The 15,009-nt window shown below is 61.1% G+C and overlaps 1 protein-coding gene across 1 annotated transcript; it reads right to left on the reverse strand.

The window, feature by feature from the left end:
- Positions 1 to 1,711: 1,711 nt before the first annotated feature.
- CPNE6 (copine 6) lies at positions 1,712 to 12,936 on the reverse strand. The gene is made up of 17 exons (XM_048819496.1): positions 12,786 to 12,936; positions 10,394 to 10,553; positions 9,844 to 10,032; positions 9,056 to 9,130; positions 8,682 to 8,756; positions 8,445 to 8,528; positions 8,141 to 8,230; positions 7,872 to 7,970; positions 7,513 to 7,599; positions 6,130 to 6,189; positions 5,896 to 6,029; positions 5,445 to 5,499; positions 5,306 to 5,357; positions 3,739 to 3,872; positions 3,414 to 3,647; positions 2,234 to 2,390; positions 1,712 to 2,115 (listed from the first exon to the last, which is right to left on the reverse strand). Exons 2-16 carry the CDS (start codon positions 10,544 to 10,546, stop codon positions 2,277 to 2,279), a joined length of 1,635 nt encoding a protein of 544 aa, XP_048675453.1. The 5' UTR covers positions 10,547 to 10,553; positions 12,786 to 12,936; the 3' UTR covers positions 1,712 to 2,115; positions 2,234 to 2,276.
- Positions 12,937 to 15,009: the final 2,073 nt, after the last annotated feature.

Here is a 15,009-nt window from a genome sequence, read left to right on the forward strand (position 1 = left end):
GCAGGACTGGGCCACGCCCCCATAGCAGGAAATTCATCCCCCCCCCCCTCCCCCGACAAGAAAACCAGCAGCTGCTGGGAAGTCACAACAGCCTGTAATTACCGCATGAAACGGGATTAACCCTTGAAGGGCTGCAGCCCCCCCCCGCCCTGCCGGTGACCTGCAGCCCCCCAGCCAGCCCAGCCCTGACCCCCCCCACCCTGCCAGTGACTTGCAGCCCCCCGGCCAGCCCAGCCCTGACCCCCCAGCCCTGCCAATGCTCCTGCCCCCCGACCCAAAGCTCCTGCGAGCCCAGACCTGCCCCCCCAGCACTGCCGGTGCCCCTCCCCCCCAACCCACAGCTCCTGCCAGCCCAGCCCTGCCCCCCAACCCACAGCTCCTGCCAGCCCAGCCCTGCCCCCCGACCCACAGCCCCTGCCAGCCCAGCCCTGCCGGTGCCCCTCCCCCTGACCCACAGCTCCTGCCAGCCCAGCCCTGCCCCCCCAGTCCTGCCGGTGCCCCCGACCCACAGCCCCTGCCAGCCCAGCCCAGCCCTGCCCCCCCAGCCCCAGCCCTGCCAGTGCCCCTCCCCCCCGACCCGCAGCCAGCCCAGCCCTGTCCCCCCAGCCCTGCCGGTGCCCCTCCCCCCCGACCCCCAGCCCCTGCCAGCCCAGCCCTGGGCTCCCCACCCCCAGCTCTGCATAGGGCTGACGCAGTCATCTCTGTGCCAAGGATGGCCTTAGCTCATGGCTGGCTCCGTGCCCGGGTTCGCCGGGGAAGCCAGAGCTGGCTCCTGGCTCCTGGCTCCGGTTGCCCGCGCGGCCGCCGAGCGGAAACCGTCCCCCCGGCCGGTGGGTCTAGGCAGCCCCTGGCCTGCGAGAAGACGGGGCAGCGAGCCCCAGACAGGAGCCGCCTGAGGAGCTCGCCAGCCCCGGCCCTTCCCTGCGTGGATTCCTGGCTGGCCCCCAAAACAGCCCGTCTCAAGGCTGGCGAACCCCCCGCGCCCCTCGTCAATCGTCCCCTTGGTTCAATACCCGCCCTGGTCAAAATCTGCCCCTTGGGTCCACTGTGAAGCCGTCCAGCTTCTGCGGCCAGCCATGGCTTCTGCTGAATTGGTGCCTGCCTGAGACGGGAACGAACCTGTTTTTGTTGCCCACGTTGGTCCCAAGAGAAGGGGATCAAATCCCCCTTCGCCTTCTCTTTGTTCAGCCGTAGCTGTGGGGCCCAGCGTCTCCCTGCTCAGCTGATTGGCCGCTGCGCCCCCAAATCTTTGTCCACGCAGCTTTCCCCCTCCCCGTGGAGGGCGCTGGGTTTAGCACGACAGCCCCAGTGGCCTCCAGAGAGTGCTCCCCTGGGCCCCCAGCGCTGGGGGTGCCAGGGGAGCCCCACAGGGCTGGGGGGAGGGCCGTGGGGGCGTTTGTTGGGGGCCGAGGGGCGGCCAGTGGGGTGGTCAGGGGATGGACAGCGCGGCTCGGGTCTGGGCATCTTGCGGACGAGCCGTGGCAAGGGGATGGCTCCCTCCCTCTCTCCATCCCCTTCCCCACCCCTCCCTCCCTCCCTCCCTCTGCCCTCTATCCACCCAGCCCCTCATGTAACTAAGCTGTCCCCCCAGCCCCACACCCCACAACGTGGCACCTACCACCCCACAGCACTGTGGTCTCCTGTCCAGTCCCTGCCCCCCCCCAGCCCTGCTGAGCGAGGTCACCGATCAATGAATCTCCCAGGCGGAGAATGGGGTGTCCATTGGGGTGGCTTTATTGAGGGGTCTGAGAGACATTGCTCTGGGGGTGGGGTGGGGGTCACCACTCGGGAGGGCGGGGCAGCTTGGGGTGTGGGAGGACCAGGGTGTGGGGGGACTGGGGTGGAGGGTCAGAGGATTAGGGGCAATCGGGGTGGGACGCTGGGATCTGGGTACAGGATTTGTGGGGAGTCACCGCAGGTCTGAAGTTAGAGGCCTGAGAACAATGGGGCCCATGGGGGCGGCGGTGGTGGTGGTGGGGGGGTCAGGTCCAGCCTTCACCCTCAGTCGGGGAGGGCACCATGGGGCTGGGAGCCCCTCACCCTGCGTCGGTCCTCGGAGCCCCTGGGGTCCAGGAGAAAAGGCCGAAGGTCGGCAGAGGTAAAGGACAGAGGCACCTGGGGGAGAGATGGGGGCAGGACGGAGGGAAGGAGAAAGGCAGGAAGGAGGAGAGAGAGGTTATTGGAAAAGAGCCACCGCCCCGGCCCCGCCCCTTGGGGACAAGGGGGCACTTACCCGTGGGGGCCTGGGTCAGGCTGGGGGTCGGGCCCCGGGGCTCTCACTGGGGCCGAGGAGTTCGGGGGCCGGGGACGATGCCGCGGCTGCCATAAAACTCCACCACCTGGCTGGGGACCTCGGCCAGCACGCACTTGGCCAGCGCTGCCGGGGGGGCCTGGGGAGAGAGATGGAGGGAGTGAGGCAGAGCGGACGGAGGGGGGGAGCCTCGAGGAGCCGGACGGAGGGGGGGTCGGAGGGAGGGAGCGTCGAGGAGCCGGACGGAGGGGGGGACGGAGGGAGGGAGCGTCGAGGAGCCGGACGGAGGGGGGGTCGAGGAGCCGGACGGAGGGGGGGATGGAGGGAGGGAGCGTCGAGGAGCCGGAGGGAGGGGGGGATGGAGGGAGGGAGCGTCGAGGAGCCGGACAGAGGGGGGGTCGAGGAGCCGGACGGAGGGGGGGTCGGAGGGAGGGAGCGTCGAGGAGCCGGACGGAGGAGGGGTCGAGGAGCCGGACGGAGGGGGGACAGAGGGAGGGAGCGTCGAGGAGCTGGACGGAGGGGGGACGGAGGGAGGGAGCGTCGAGGAGCCAGACGGAGGGGGGGTCGGAGGGAGGGAGCGTCGAGGAGCCGGACGGAGGGGGGGTCGAGGAGCCGGACGGAGGGGGGGTCGGAGGGAGGGAGCGTCGAGGAGCCGGACGGAGGAGGGGTCGAGGAGCCGGACGGAGGGGGGACAGAGGGAGGGAGCGTCGAGGAGCTGGACGGAGGGGGGACGGAGGGAGGGAGCGTCGAGGAGCCGGACGGAGGGGGGGTCGAGGAGCCGGACGGAGGGGGGGACGGAGGGAGGGAGCGTCGAGGAGCTGGACGGAGGGGGGGTCGAGGAGCCGGACGGAGGGGGGGACGGAGGGAGGGAGCGTCGAGGAGCCGGACGGAGGGGGGGTCGAGGAGCCGGACGGAGGGGGGGACGGAGGGAGGGAGCGTCGAGGAGCCGGACGGAGGGGGGGATGGAGGGAGGGAGCGTCGAGGAGCCAGACGGAGGGGGGGTCGGAGGGAGGGAGCGTCGAGGAGCCGGACGGAGGGGGGGTCGGAGGGAGGGAGCGTCGAGGAGCCGGACGGAGGGGGGGTCGAGGAGCCGGACGGAGGGGGGGTCGGAGGGAGGGAGCGTCGAGGAGCCGGACGGAGGGGGCCCCCGTCTCCCACTCACCTTCTTGAACTCGCGGAAGGGCACAAACTGGACGATGTCGCGGGCGGCCCGCTTCCCCTCGGACTCCTGGGTCCCGTCCTCCTCGTCCAGCGCCCGCATGTCAGAGAAGTCGGTGTTCCCCACCCCCACAATGATGATGGAGACGGGCAGGCGCGAGGCTCGGATGACAGCTTCCCGCGTGGCCGGCATGTCGCTCAGCACCCCGTCCGTCAGCACCAGGAGCACCCGGTAGCGCTGGGGAGAAGGGGGAGGTCGGTGCTGGGGGGACCCCAAACTCCCTCTGTGTCCAGCCCCCTCCCTCTCTCCTTCTGCCCTTCCCCCTCACCATGGGAGGCCCGCTGCCCTCTTCCTCGCTGGCGGGGGCCAGCACCCGGTTGATGATGGGGGCCAGGTTGGTGGGGCCGTAGAGCTGGATCTGGGGCAGGCACCGCTTGTAGGCCTCGATCACCCCCGAGATCCCTGCGGGGGGAGAAATGCTCAGGAGTCTGGAGTTCTCTCCCCGGCTCGGGGAGGGGGTGGGGTCTAGTAGTTGGAGCAGGGGAGGGCTGGGAGCCGGGACTCCTGGGTTCTGGCTCTGGCTCTGGGAGGGGAGGGGGGTCTAGTGGTTCTAGCAGAGGGGGGCTGGGAGCCAGAACTCCTGGGTTCGGTCCCCTTGTGACGTTACTGGCATAATCTGGGACCGTATAGAACATTGTTGCAACCAAGGTCCTGTAGTGGCACCAAATCTTGTGTAAAGGGGGTCAAACGAGGGCTCTCAGACGAGGTGATGGTTTGCTGGTGCTGACTGTCCTGGCTATATGTGGGTATCATTTCTGTAGTTAAAGTTATGAATATTGGCTCTCTACTGTCTGTAGTTCAAACTTGTGCTATTCTTCTGCGTGACACCCCAGAGAAGCTGGTGTCAGCTCTGCCTAGCCTGCTTGATGCCCACTCAGGACCATCAGCGACACAACGGACCCACTGCGAGAAGGCAGACGTCTGGGGACTCAGCCAGGTGGGCAGGGACCTGCCCATGCGACCCCAAACTCCATTTTGCTGTAATTTTCCACAGGGAGAACAAAGAGGGGTCCTTCCACCTGGAAAAGCCTAGAAAAGCCTGACGCCTCGTCTCCATCTGGTCGTCAGTCCTGCTTCTTGCCTCTGGAGGGACTTTGCTCCACTGAAGCTCTGACCCAAGGACTGAAGGACCCACCCCAGCTGGGGACGTTCTCCAGAGACTGGATTGGAACCTGCCGTTTATTCCACCCCTGCCGCAAGCCTGAACCAAGCACTTGGCCATGACTGGATGTTGCTGATTCCATGTAACCGATTCTAGCTCTCGTCTCTATCTTTTCCTTTTATGAATAAACCTTTAGATTTTAGATTCTAAGGGATCGGCAGCAGCATGATTTGTGGGTAAGATCTGATTTGTCTATTGACCTGAGTCTGGGGCTTGGTCCTCTGGGATCGAGAGAACCTTTGTTCTTCTTCTGGGGTATTGGTTTTCATAACCATCTGTCCCTATAACGAGGGGCACTGGTGGGATACTGGGAAACTGGAGTGTCGAAGGGAATTGCTTGTGTGACTTGTGGTTAGCCAGTGGGGTAAAACCAAAGTCCTCTCTGGCCGGCTGGTTGGGTTTGCCTTGGTGTACATAGAAACCCCAGCCCTGGGCTTTAACTGCCCTGCTTTGAGCCATTTGTCCTGAATTGGCACTCGCAGTTGGGTCCCACCAGAACCAGCATCGTTACACCCTGGCTCTCAGAGGGGAGTGGGGTCTGGTGGTTAGAGCAGAGGGGGGCTGGGAGCCAGGACTCCTGGGTCCTCCTGGGCTCATCTCGGTCAGGGGTCTGTTGAGCATTGCCTAGGTTAACAAATGACACTCGCTAACAAAGAGAGAGAGATTCTCCTACGTTCACACTCCGGGTTGTCTGGGTCGAAGTTGATGGCAAAATCATGGGAGACCTGAGAAAAGAGGAGACGCTGGCTCAGAGAGAGGGCAAACGCTGCCCCCCCGATCTACTCCCCCACCCCCAGCTTCCTGAAATGTACCTCGTAGTTTGGGGGGATCCGTGCCCCAAATCCAAAGGCTGGAAACTTCTTGTCGCTGGAAGAGAGAGAGACAGGGGTCAAGCCAATGAACCCTGAACAGCAAATGGGACCCAGGAGTCCAGGATGACATTGCAAGGCTCCCAGCCCCAGGGGTATAACTTGAGATAGCAAGACCCTATTACAAAGGACTGTGGGTAACTTGCTACCACGGGACTCCAGAGCAAAGGACTGTGGGTAATTTGCTGCTGCAAAGGATTGTGGGTAGTTTTTGAGAGCAGAGACTCTTGTGGTAAACACGGAGTAGCTTTCTGCGGGTAGTTTGCAAGAGCCGGATTCTGGGGCAATGCATGGTGGGTAATTTGCTGTTGGGGCGGGGCGGGGGAGAGCCTGGGATGGAACCCAGGCATCCGGGATGGCCATGCAGGGTCTCTGCCCTAGGGGGCGCTGTTACCTGTCATAGTCCTGGCAGATCTCACCCACGGCTGACAGCGCTTTGAGGTATTCGTTGGGTTCCTTGGGGTTGATGAAATGCAGGGAGTGTTCGCTGCGCGGGTCGCCGTTGGAAGCCGTGAAGTCAATTGCCACCTGCAGGGGAATGGGCGGGCAGCTCCCTGGGGTTAGAGGGCGAGGTTCATGCCCCAGTCTGAGCCTCCCCCCGCCCTGCCAGTGGGCCCAGCTGCCTCACCGTGAAGTAGATCTGCAGTCCGCCCATGATGTAATCCAGGAACGTGTGAACCTTCTCCACCTGCCCGGAGAGGGTGAAATAATATTAGCGGCATCAGTGAGGATTCATAACGAGGCATTAACAGTGAGCAATAGCGAGCTGTTCATCGCAGAGACGTGGCAACATTGGGTGGAAGGGACCTCGCCGACTCCAGCCCCCCGGCGCTGAGGCAGGACCACGTAACCCGAGCCCAGCCCTGACGGGTCTTTGTCCACCCGGGTCTTCCAAACCTCCAACGTTGGGGCTTCCCCAACCTCCCCTGGATGCTGAACTCCCCCGAGGGTTCGGGAGTTTCTCCTAATGTCCAACCTCGCTCTCCCTTGCTGTGAGATAAGCCCCAGGACATCTGGTCCTGCCGTCTACAGAGAACAATGGATCCCCGTCCTCTTCAGAACGGCCCTTCACCCATTAAAGCCTGTCAGCGGGTTCCCACCTCGACCTTCTGTAGACCAGACATGCCCAGTTGGTTTTAACCTTCCCTCCTAGATCAGATTTTTCTAACCCTTTGATCACTGTTTGTTGCTCTCCTCTGGACTCTCTCCAATTTGTCTATGTCTTCACTGAAACGTGACACCCAGAACTGGACGCAATATTCTGCTGAGGCCTCGTCAGTGCCAAGCAGAATGAGATAATTATCTCCCATGTCTGACGCACCACCCTCCTGTTAATACGCCCCTTTCTCCTAACTGCGCCACATGGTTGGCTCATCTTCCGTCTGGGAGCCGCTCGAACCCCCAGTGCCTTCCCCGCTTTGCCGTCTGAGTTTTCCTTCCCAAGGCAAGTACTTTGCACTTGCCTTCATTGAATTTCATCCCGTTGGTTTCAGACCAATTCTCCACTTAGTCAAGGTCATTTTTGATTGCTAACCCTTCCCTCCAAAGTGCTGGCAACCCCACCCAGCTTGCTGGCATCCACAGATTTCATAAGCCTCCTCTCCACTCCAAGTCGTTAATGACAATATTGACTGGGACCGGACCCAGGACCGACCCTTGCGGGATACGTCCAGCAAGCCACTGATAGTGATAACTACTGTCGCCCGGTGCTCAGTGATAATTAATAATGCTAATTAATTGAAGTAGAAAGGTAAAAACTCGCAACCGGTTAATCATACAGACAAATCATTAATGCAGAAGAATAATTAGTTAAAATAATGAGGAGGGCCACAGTTATTAATAAAACAGAGTGAATTACTTATTGACGAAGGTATGGAAGTACTTAGTGGCTTGACAAGGTTGCACAGCGAGTCTGTGGTAAAGTAATGAATTGGACCCAGGAGTCCTGCTCCCCAGGCACTGCCCACAGAACCATCCTTTAGCCCCGCCCCCCTGTCACCCCCTCACTCACCTTGCACTGGGTCAGAAGCACCATGCCAGAGTTAGTGTAGTGTTTCTTCTTCTCCTGGTACTTCGGGTTGATGCACTCAAACTCCACCTGTCCAGCGATAGGGAAAGGGTGCGGGGGGGGGTCAGATCTGTACCTTCCAATTCTCACCTGCTCCAGTGCTGGGGAGAGAACCCAGGAGTCCTGGCTCCCAGGCCCACCCCCCTCAACCCGCTCAACCCCACTCCCTTACCAGAGCTGGGGATGGAACCCAGGAGTCCTGGCTCCCAGTCCCCTCCTACTCTAACCCACCAGACCCCACCCCCCTCTCAGAACCAGGAAGAGAACCCAGGAGTCGTGGCTCCCAACCCCACCCTCAATACCTCTTTCCCTGAGGAAACCTCCTGCATTTCACGGAAGGTTGTCGTGAATTCACCGATGTAATCGTGTTTCCCGCTGGAGTTATAGTCGTAAACGACACACTGGGAGAAAAGAGAGATGGAGTGATAGTGTGAGAGACCCCCCGCACCCCATCCCCTTCCAGAGCCAGGATAGAACCCAGGAGTCCTGGCTCCCAGCCCCCCCGCTCTAACCACTGGACCCCACTTCCCTCCCAGAGCTGGAGAGAGAACCCAGGCATCTGGGCACTCACCCGTATGGTCTTGTCTGGGTCGCAGCTGCACAGCGAGTGGAGGGAGAGGCGGAAGGGTTCCCAGCTGGGGCTGAGGTTGTTATTTATCACCTGGAGGGGGGGTGGGGTTAGCTGGGTGAATATGGGTCTCTACCACCCACTTCACCTTGCCACCCCATCCCCAAACCTGGCACCACCCCGCCCCTCTCCCTTCACCCCCTCTCCCACCCTACCCCCCCCACTGCCTCCAGACAACCTCCCTGCCAACCGCCCAGCTTCCTCTCCCCCCCGAAACCCCCAGTCTTCCCTTGCCCCAGCCCCTCACCTCCGTCCTCATCACCAGCTGCTCCGTGTTGTTACTGTTCACCTTGTAGATTTCCAGGAAAGGGTCAGACTTGCTGAAGAGATCCTACAGCGAGGGAGAGAGAGAATCTGCCCCAGGACTCCTGGGTTCCAGGCCAGCTCTGGGAGGGGAGTGGGGTCTGGTGGGTTGGAGCAGAGGGGGCTGGGAGCCAGGACTCCTGGGTTCTCTGGGCAGGGGAAGGGAAACTCTCTCTCTTACCTTGTTGTCCAGCTTCTGAGCCCGGAACTCAAGCTGCACAAAGTCGTTGGTACTAGTGACCTCTTCTGCTTCAATCTGGGTGGGAGAGACATGGATGGACCCAGCAAGAGACACAAGAGACCCACGGGCAGAGCCTGGATAACTTTGTTATGCTGACACACAAGCCGCTGCTGGCCTAGTCCCACCTCTCGCTAACCATACACCGACTCTGTTCTACCTAGCCACTAAACTCCACTCCCCTCCCGGAGCTGTGGATAGGACCCAGGAGTCCTGGCTCCTAGCCCCCGCCCCCAACTCTAAACTACTAGTTCTCTTCTCTCCAGCTCTCTCTGGGAGTAAGTGTCTCCCTCATCCCAGCCCAGTAGCCCTCCTACCGTGATGGTGGAGTTTCCCGCAGTCTTCCCAGTCTTGAGTAGCAGCGGCTTGGTGACCTTGGTCTGGGACACGATCTGCCACGATGGGGGAGAGAGGTCAGGCGGAGCTCGGGGGGTACAGAGCGAGAAGGGTGGAGAGCAGGACAAAGGGGAGGCATAGAAGGGGCACTCACGGGCTTTGCCTTCGGGCTGCAGCACCAGTTGGTTGGGGTTATGATGAAGTTGTGGGGGGGTTAGGGTTAGGTGAGAACTTAACTTTGGGGGCACTGTGCATAGGGGTTAGTGGCTAAGGTTTGATGTGTGGCAGACATCACCATGTATCCCCGGGTTCGGGGTTAGTGTTGGGTTATGGTGAGCAAGGTCATATCCCACCTCAACTCGAGGCCCAGGGGTAGAGCTAGAGGTTATTGTTATCAGGGGATGTACCTTTCATTGCCTCCTGTCCCAGGGCTAGGGTTAGGTTAGGGTTATCTGGGGGTTTACCCCATGTCCCTGGGTTAGGTTTAGGGTTCGGGTTATCTGGGGGTTTACCCCATGCCTCCAGGGTTAGGTTTAGGGTTAGGGTTGTCTGGGGGTTTACCCCATGTCCCTGGGTTAGGTTTAGGGTTAGGGTTGTCTGGGGGTTTACCCCATGCCCCCAGGGTTAGGTTTAGGGTTAGGGTTGTCTGGGGGTTTACCCCATGCCCCCAGGGTTAGGTTTAGGGTTAGGGTTATCTGGGGGTTTTCCCCATGTCCCAAGGGTTAGGTTTAGGGCTAGGGTTATCTGGGGGTTTACTCCGTATCCCCACCTGGCCCAGGGAGCACTCGGCCTCCCCCAGGAAAGCATCATCCTGGAACCCTGCATCCGCAGTGCCCTTGGCGCCGGCGTCGTAGACTTTGAAGCACAGCGTCTGCATCTCCTCGAAGAAGTAGTCCAGTGGGAAGATGTGGGAGAAGACGGGGTTCAGGCTGCAGTGCATGATCTCAGAGCGCCCCACCTGGGGGTGGGGGACAGGGTTCAGGAGGAGATTCAGCGGGGAGCAGGGGCTCTGAGGAAGAGGGGGCACTAGGGTTTGGGGGGGGCACCCCCTTTGGAGGATGATGGGATGGTGGCTTAAGGGGCCACGTCCCCTATCTGGGGGAGAGAGTTTGGGGGGCCAAGAGGTGGAAGCCCAGAGCAGAGAAAAGTGGGGAAGAGGGACACACCTGAGAAATTGAGGGGCACCATGGGGGTCCCCCAATTTCCCCTGGGTGAGAATGGGGGACTGTGGGGCAGCCAAAGGGGGAGGCTTCCTGGGGCAGGGAATGATCAGGAGACTGGTGGAGGGGATCTGCATCCACCCCTTGCCAACCTCATACCTCGCTCCACTCCCCCTCGCTGAGCTGCTTCAGCACCACGCAGGGGTTCGGGTTGGTCAGGGTGTCCCGGTCCAGGAGGTTCCAGCATGAGACCCGGAGCTCAACCCGCGAGGCCCCCAGGGCCACTGGCTGGGACTTGTCCACCTCCGACATGGTGGGTCTGGAAGGGCGAGATGGGACATGTGGCAGGTGAGATGGGTGGGAGACGCACACAGGGCTAGATAGATTCTGCAGCTTGTGGGTGGATGGAAGGATGGACAGCGACTGTGGATGAGTGTTTGGATGGGTAGATGGATGGACGGGGTTGTGGGTGGATGGATGAAAGGAGGGGGGTTTGGGTGGGTGGATGGATTAGGGTGAGAGGTGGGTGGGTGGGCAGGGTTGTGGGTGGATGGATGGATGAAAGGAGGTGGGTTTTGGATGGGTGGATGGATGGGGTTTAGAGGTGGGTGGGTGGACAGGGTTTGGGTGGGTGGGTGGATGGAGTGGGGTTTGGGTCGGTGGATGGATGGGATTGTGGGTGGATGGATGAAAGGAGGAGGGTTTTGGTGGGTGGATGGATGAGGGTGAGAGGTGGGTGGATGGGTGGAGGGGGGTTTGGGTGGGTGGATGGATGAAGATATGGGTGGCTGGGGGTTACAGCTGGGTGGGTGGGTGGATGGAGGGGGGTTTGGGTGGGTGGATGGATGAAGATGTGGGTGGCTGGGGGTTAGAGCTGGGTGGGTGGGTGGACGGAGGGGGGTTCGGGTGGGTGGATGGGTGAGGAGATGAATGGAGGGGGGTTTTTGGGAGGATAGCAAGCATCCCCCTCGAGAGAGATTTAAATCACAGCACAGAGTGTGATTGAGAGAGAGGGGGCAGGGATGGGGTGAGTGGTGTGGGCTGGGCTGGCAGGGGCTGTGAGTCGGGAGTGAGGGGCCCCGGCAGGGCTGGGTGGGAGGCAGGGATGGACTGGCCGGGGCTGCGGGTCAGGAGTGAGGGCACCGGCAGGGCTGTGGGGCGGGGGGGGGGGGCAGGGAGGGAAGCCCCCGTCCGGAGACGTTTCTGCCCCATCAGCACCAGCTGGAGGATCTGGGGCCTGCGGGTCCCTGGCTCAGGGCTGGGCTGTGACTCAGACAATCCGGGAGCCGGGGGAGCCCGGGGCTGGGCCAGCAGGGGCTGGGGGTCCGGAGTGAGGGGCACTATCTGTGTGTGTGTGGAGTGTTGTGTTGTGTGTGTGTGTATGTGGAGTGTTGTGTATGTGGAGAGTATTGGGGGTGTGTGTGTGTATCTGAACTACATTGTTGTCGTGCTGCCTCCTCTCTCCTGTGTGTCAGGCTTGTGCGTTATGCTCCACAGACCCTTCCACACACCGTTACTCAATGTTGTGTGGCTGCCCCACCCGTGTGTGTGTGCGTAAAGTCCCCCACCTCCCATTGTGGGTCACCCCGACACAACAAACTTCTCAATTCACCCAGCAGTGATTTGGGGTTCAGATCCACCGGCCTCACTTTTCCTGCCCACCCAAAACCCAGAGCCCCTCCCCCAAATCCTCCCCCAGGGCACACAAGTTGTGTTAAAATAACACAATGGGCAGAAAATCTGGGCTGGGATCACAGTGGAAATGGAGAAGCATAATTCTCACTTTGATTATTTTTAACCTTTCCCTGGGTGGGGGTGGGGGGTCCCAGTGTGTTGGGAGGGGGGTTGGGGGAGAGGCTTTGGGGAGATGTAACACAACCGGGGCTAACCACAAACAACATAACAAACAGGGCATGCTCAGGGTGTGTAGGGACACAACAGGGACACACATCACATCAGCTTCACACTGACATACAACCAGGACACATGGTGTCGAGACACAACACAACACACCAGCACAACAATGATGCACAACACACCGGCACAACGCTGATACACAACACACAGTACAGCAGTGACACACAACAGGGCCACACAACACACACACAATGACAAACTGGCTCATCCAACCCCGGCTCCTCCATCCCCCAGCTGTGGGCCTGGAAGAAGGCCTTGGACTTGAGCAGAGTCCTGTGGGTGTGTCCTTGTGCCTTGAAATCTACAACCCTCAGGGCAGGGACACACACACACAACACCACAACACGCAGCGTAGGAATAGACAGACACACAACTCTACGACCCCCTGTATGGATGGACACACAAAGAAACAACACCCAGTGTAGGGCTACACACTCACACCAGGGACACACACACAACACCAAGTGCAGGGATGGACATGCACAGCATAGACACACGCCCACAACACCCTAGGGACAGACACGGCACAAGGAGACACACACACACACACACAGAGGCAGCTGCAGACGGGGGGTGGGGGGTTAAGGTTTGGGGGGTGCCGGGCAGAGGCGGAAGAAGGGAACGCGGCGCGTACCTGGGCGGAGGTGTGGACAGCGGCCTGGCTGTCTCCTCCTGCAGCCTCTGCCACCGGCTTCCCCTCTCCTCCTCTGGCTCCGTCACGCTCCCTCCTTCCCCTCTCCTCCTCTGGCTCCGTCACGCTCCCTCCTTCCCCGCTCCTCCTCTGGCTCCGTCACGCTCCCTCCTTCTCCTCCCTCCCTCTTCTACCCTCCATCCTTCCCCGCTCTCCTCCTCCCCCTCTTTTACCCTCCCTCCTTCTCCGCCCTCCTCCTTCCCCCTTCTACCCTCCCTCCTTCTCTGCCCTTCTCCTTCTCCTTCTCCCCTCCATCCTTCCCCGCTCTCCTCCTCCCCCTCTTTTACCCTCCCTCCTTCTCCGCCCTCCTCCTTCCCCCTTCTACCCTCCCTCCTTTCCCGCCCTCCTCCTTCCCCTCTTTTATCTTCCTTCCTTCTCCGCCCTCCTCCTCTCCCCCTTCTACCTTCCCTCCTTCTCTGCCCTCCTCCTTTCCCCTTCTACCCTCCCTCCTTTCCCGCCCTCCTCCTTCCCCTTTTATCTTCCTTCCTTCCTTCTCCGCCCTCCTCCTCTCCCCCTTATACCCTCCCTCCTTCTCTGCCCTCTTCCTCTCCCCTTCTATCCTCCCTCCTTCTCTGCCCTCCTCCTCTCCCCCTTCTATCCTCCCTCCTTCTCTGCCCTCCTCCTCTCCCCCTTCTATCCTCCCTCCTTCTCTGCCCTCCTCCTCTCCCCTTCTATCCTCCTTCCTTCTCTGCCCTCCTCCTTTCCCTCTTCTACCCTCCCTCCTTCTCTGCCCTCCTCCTCTCTCCCTTCTACCCTCCCTCCTTCTCTGCCCTCCTTCTTCCCCTTCTACCCTCCCTCCTTCTCTGCTTTTACCGTCCTTCCTTCTCTGCCTTCCTCCTCTCCCCCTTCTACCCTCCCTCCTTCTCCACCCTCCTTCTTCCCCTTCTACTCTCCCTCCTTCTCTGCCCTTCTCCTTCCCCTCTTCTACCCTCCCTCCTTCTCTGTCCTTCTCCTTCCCCTCTTCTACCCTCCCTCCTTCTCTGCCCTTCTTCTTTGCCTTCTACCCTCCCTCCTTCCCCGCTTTTACCCTCCTTCCTTCACTGTCCTCCTCCTTTTCCTCTTCTACCCTCTCTCCTTCTCCACCCTCCTCCTCTCCGCCTTCTACCCTCCCTACTTCTCCGCCCTCCTCCTCCTCTCCTGCTTCTACCCTCCCTCCTTCTCCGCTCTCCTCCTCCTTCCCTGTTCTACCCTCACACCTTCTCCGCCCTCCTCCTCTCCCTCTTCTACCCTCCCTCCTTCCCCTCTTTTACCCTCCCTCCTTCTCCGCCCTCCTCCTCTCCTCCTTCTACCCTCACACCTTCTCCGCCCTCCTCCTCTCCCCCTTCTACCCTCCCTCCTTTTCCACCCTCCTTCTCCTCTCCTCCTTCTCTGCTCTCGTCCCTTCCGGCTGTCTCACTCCCTCGCTCCCTGAGGGTATCGATCTCCCTTCCCCCGACCCGCATTTCTCCTCCGGTCTCTCTGCTCGCTCCCTCGTTCCGCTCCAGACAGGGGGGTCTGGGGGCGTGGCTTGGCGGCTTGGCCCCGCCCCCGCTCCGGCAGAGACCGGACGCTGCAGCTGGGCTGTGTGTGTGTAAATTGTTGCACACAGACACACAACACCACAGGGAGACGGCCTGAGGAAGGAGGCACCACAAATGCACACCATGCCCCCAACACCCACTCCGGGGGGGAGATACAACACACAACAGGGACACACCGCTCACAGCCAGGCAGCTCCAGAGACACACGACCCGCTGCACACGTGAGCAGAGACAACATCTTGCACAGCAGGGGCCCGCAACCCTGGGACGCCCAGGAAGGACCCATTAGAACCACACAAAACAACAACAGACACCCGGACCAGCCCAGGGAGCCCCCAAGCGCGAGGAGCTGCTGCAAACACCCCCCCAGGCACACAAAGCGGGGACACAACACAACAGGGACACAACACGTCTCGCCAGCAAGGCAGCACACCGAACAACGCAACGCGCACAGGGAGACCCAACACGGCGGGGACACACCACACAGCGACGGGACACTCGCGGCAAGGAACCCCTCCCACCAACACAAACACAAACACACAACTCAACAGGGACACACCCACCGCAGGCGCGCCCTGCTTACAGCAAGCCAGCCCCACAACCCACACCAACCTCACCCCCTTCCCCTCGCCACCCTCCGTCAGGCC

This window comes from Caretta caretta, chromosome 13 (assembly GCF_965140235.1).
Source record: "Caretta caretta isolate rCarCar2 chromosome 13, rCarCar1.hap1, whole genome shotgun sequence".
In the NCBI taxonomy this organism is placed as follows: Eukaryota; Metazoa; Chordata; order Testudines; family Cheloniidae; genus Caretta; species Caretta caretta.

Coding starts and splice junctions, on each gene's coding strand:
- CPNE6 (XM_048819496.1), bottom strand. CDS start 10,546: ATGTCGGAGGTGGACAAGTCCCAGCCAGTGGCCCTGGGGGCCTCGCGG. Junction 10,033..10,393: donor GCGAGGGGGAGTGGAGCGAG/GTATGAGGTTGG, acceptor CCCCACCCCCAG/GTGGGGCGCTCTGAGATCAT. Junction 3,648..3,738: donor AGGGCAGCGGGCCTCCCATG/GTGAGGGGGAAG, acceptor CCTTCTCCCCAG/CGCTACCGGGTGCTCCTGGT.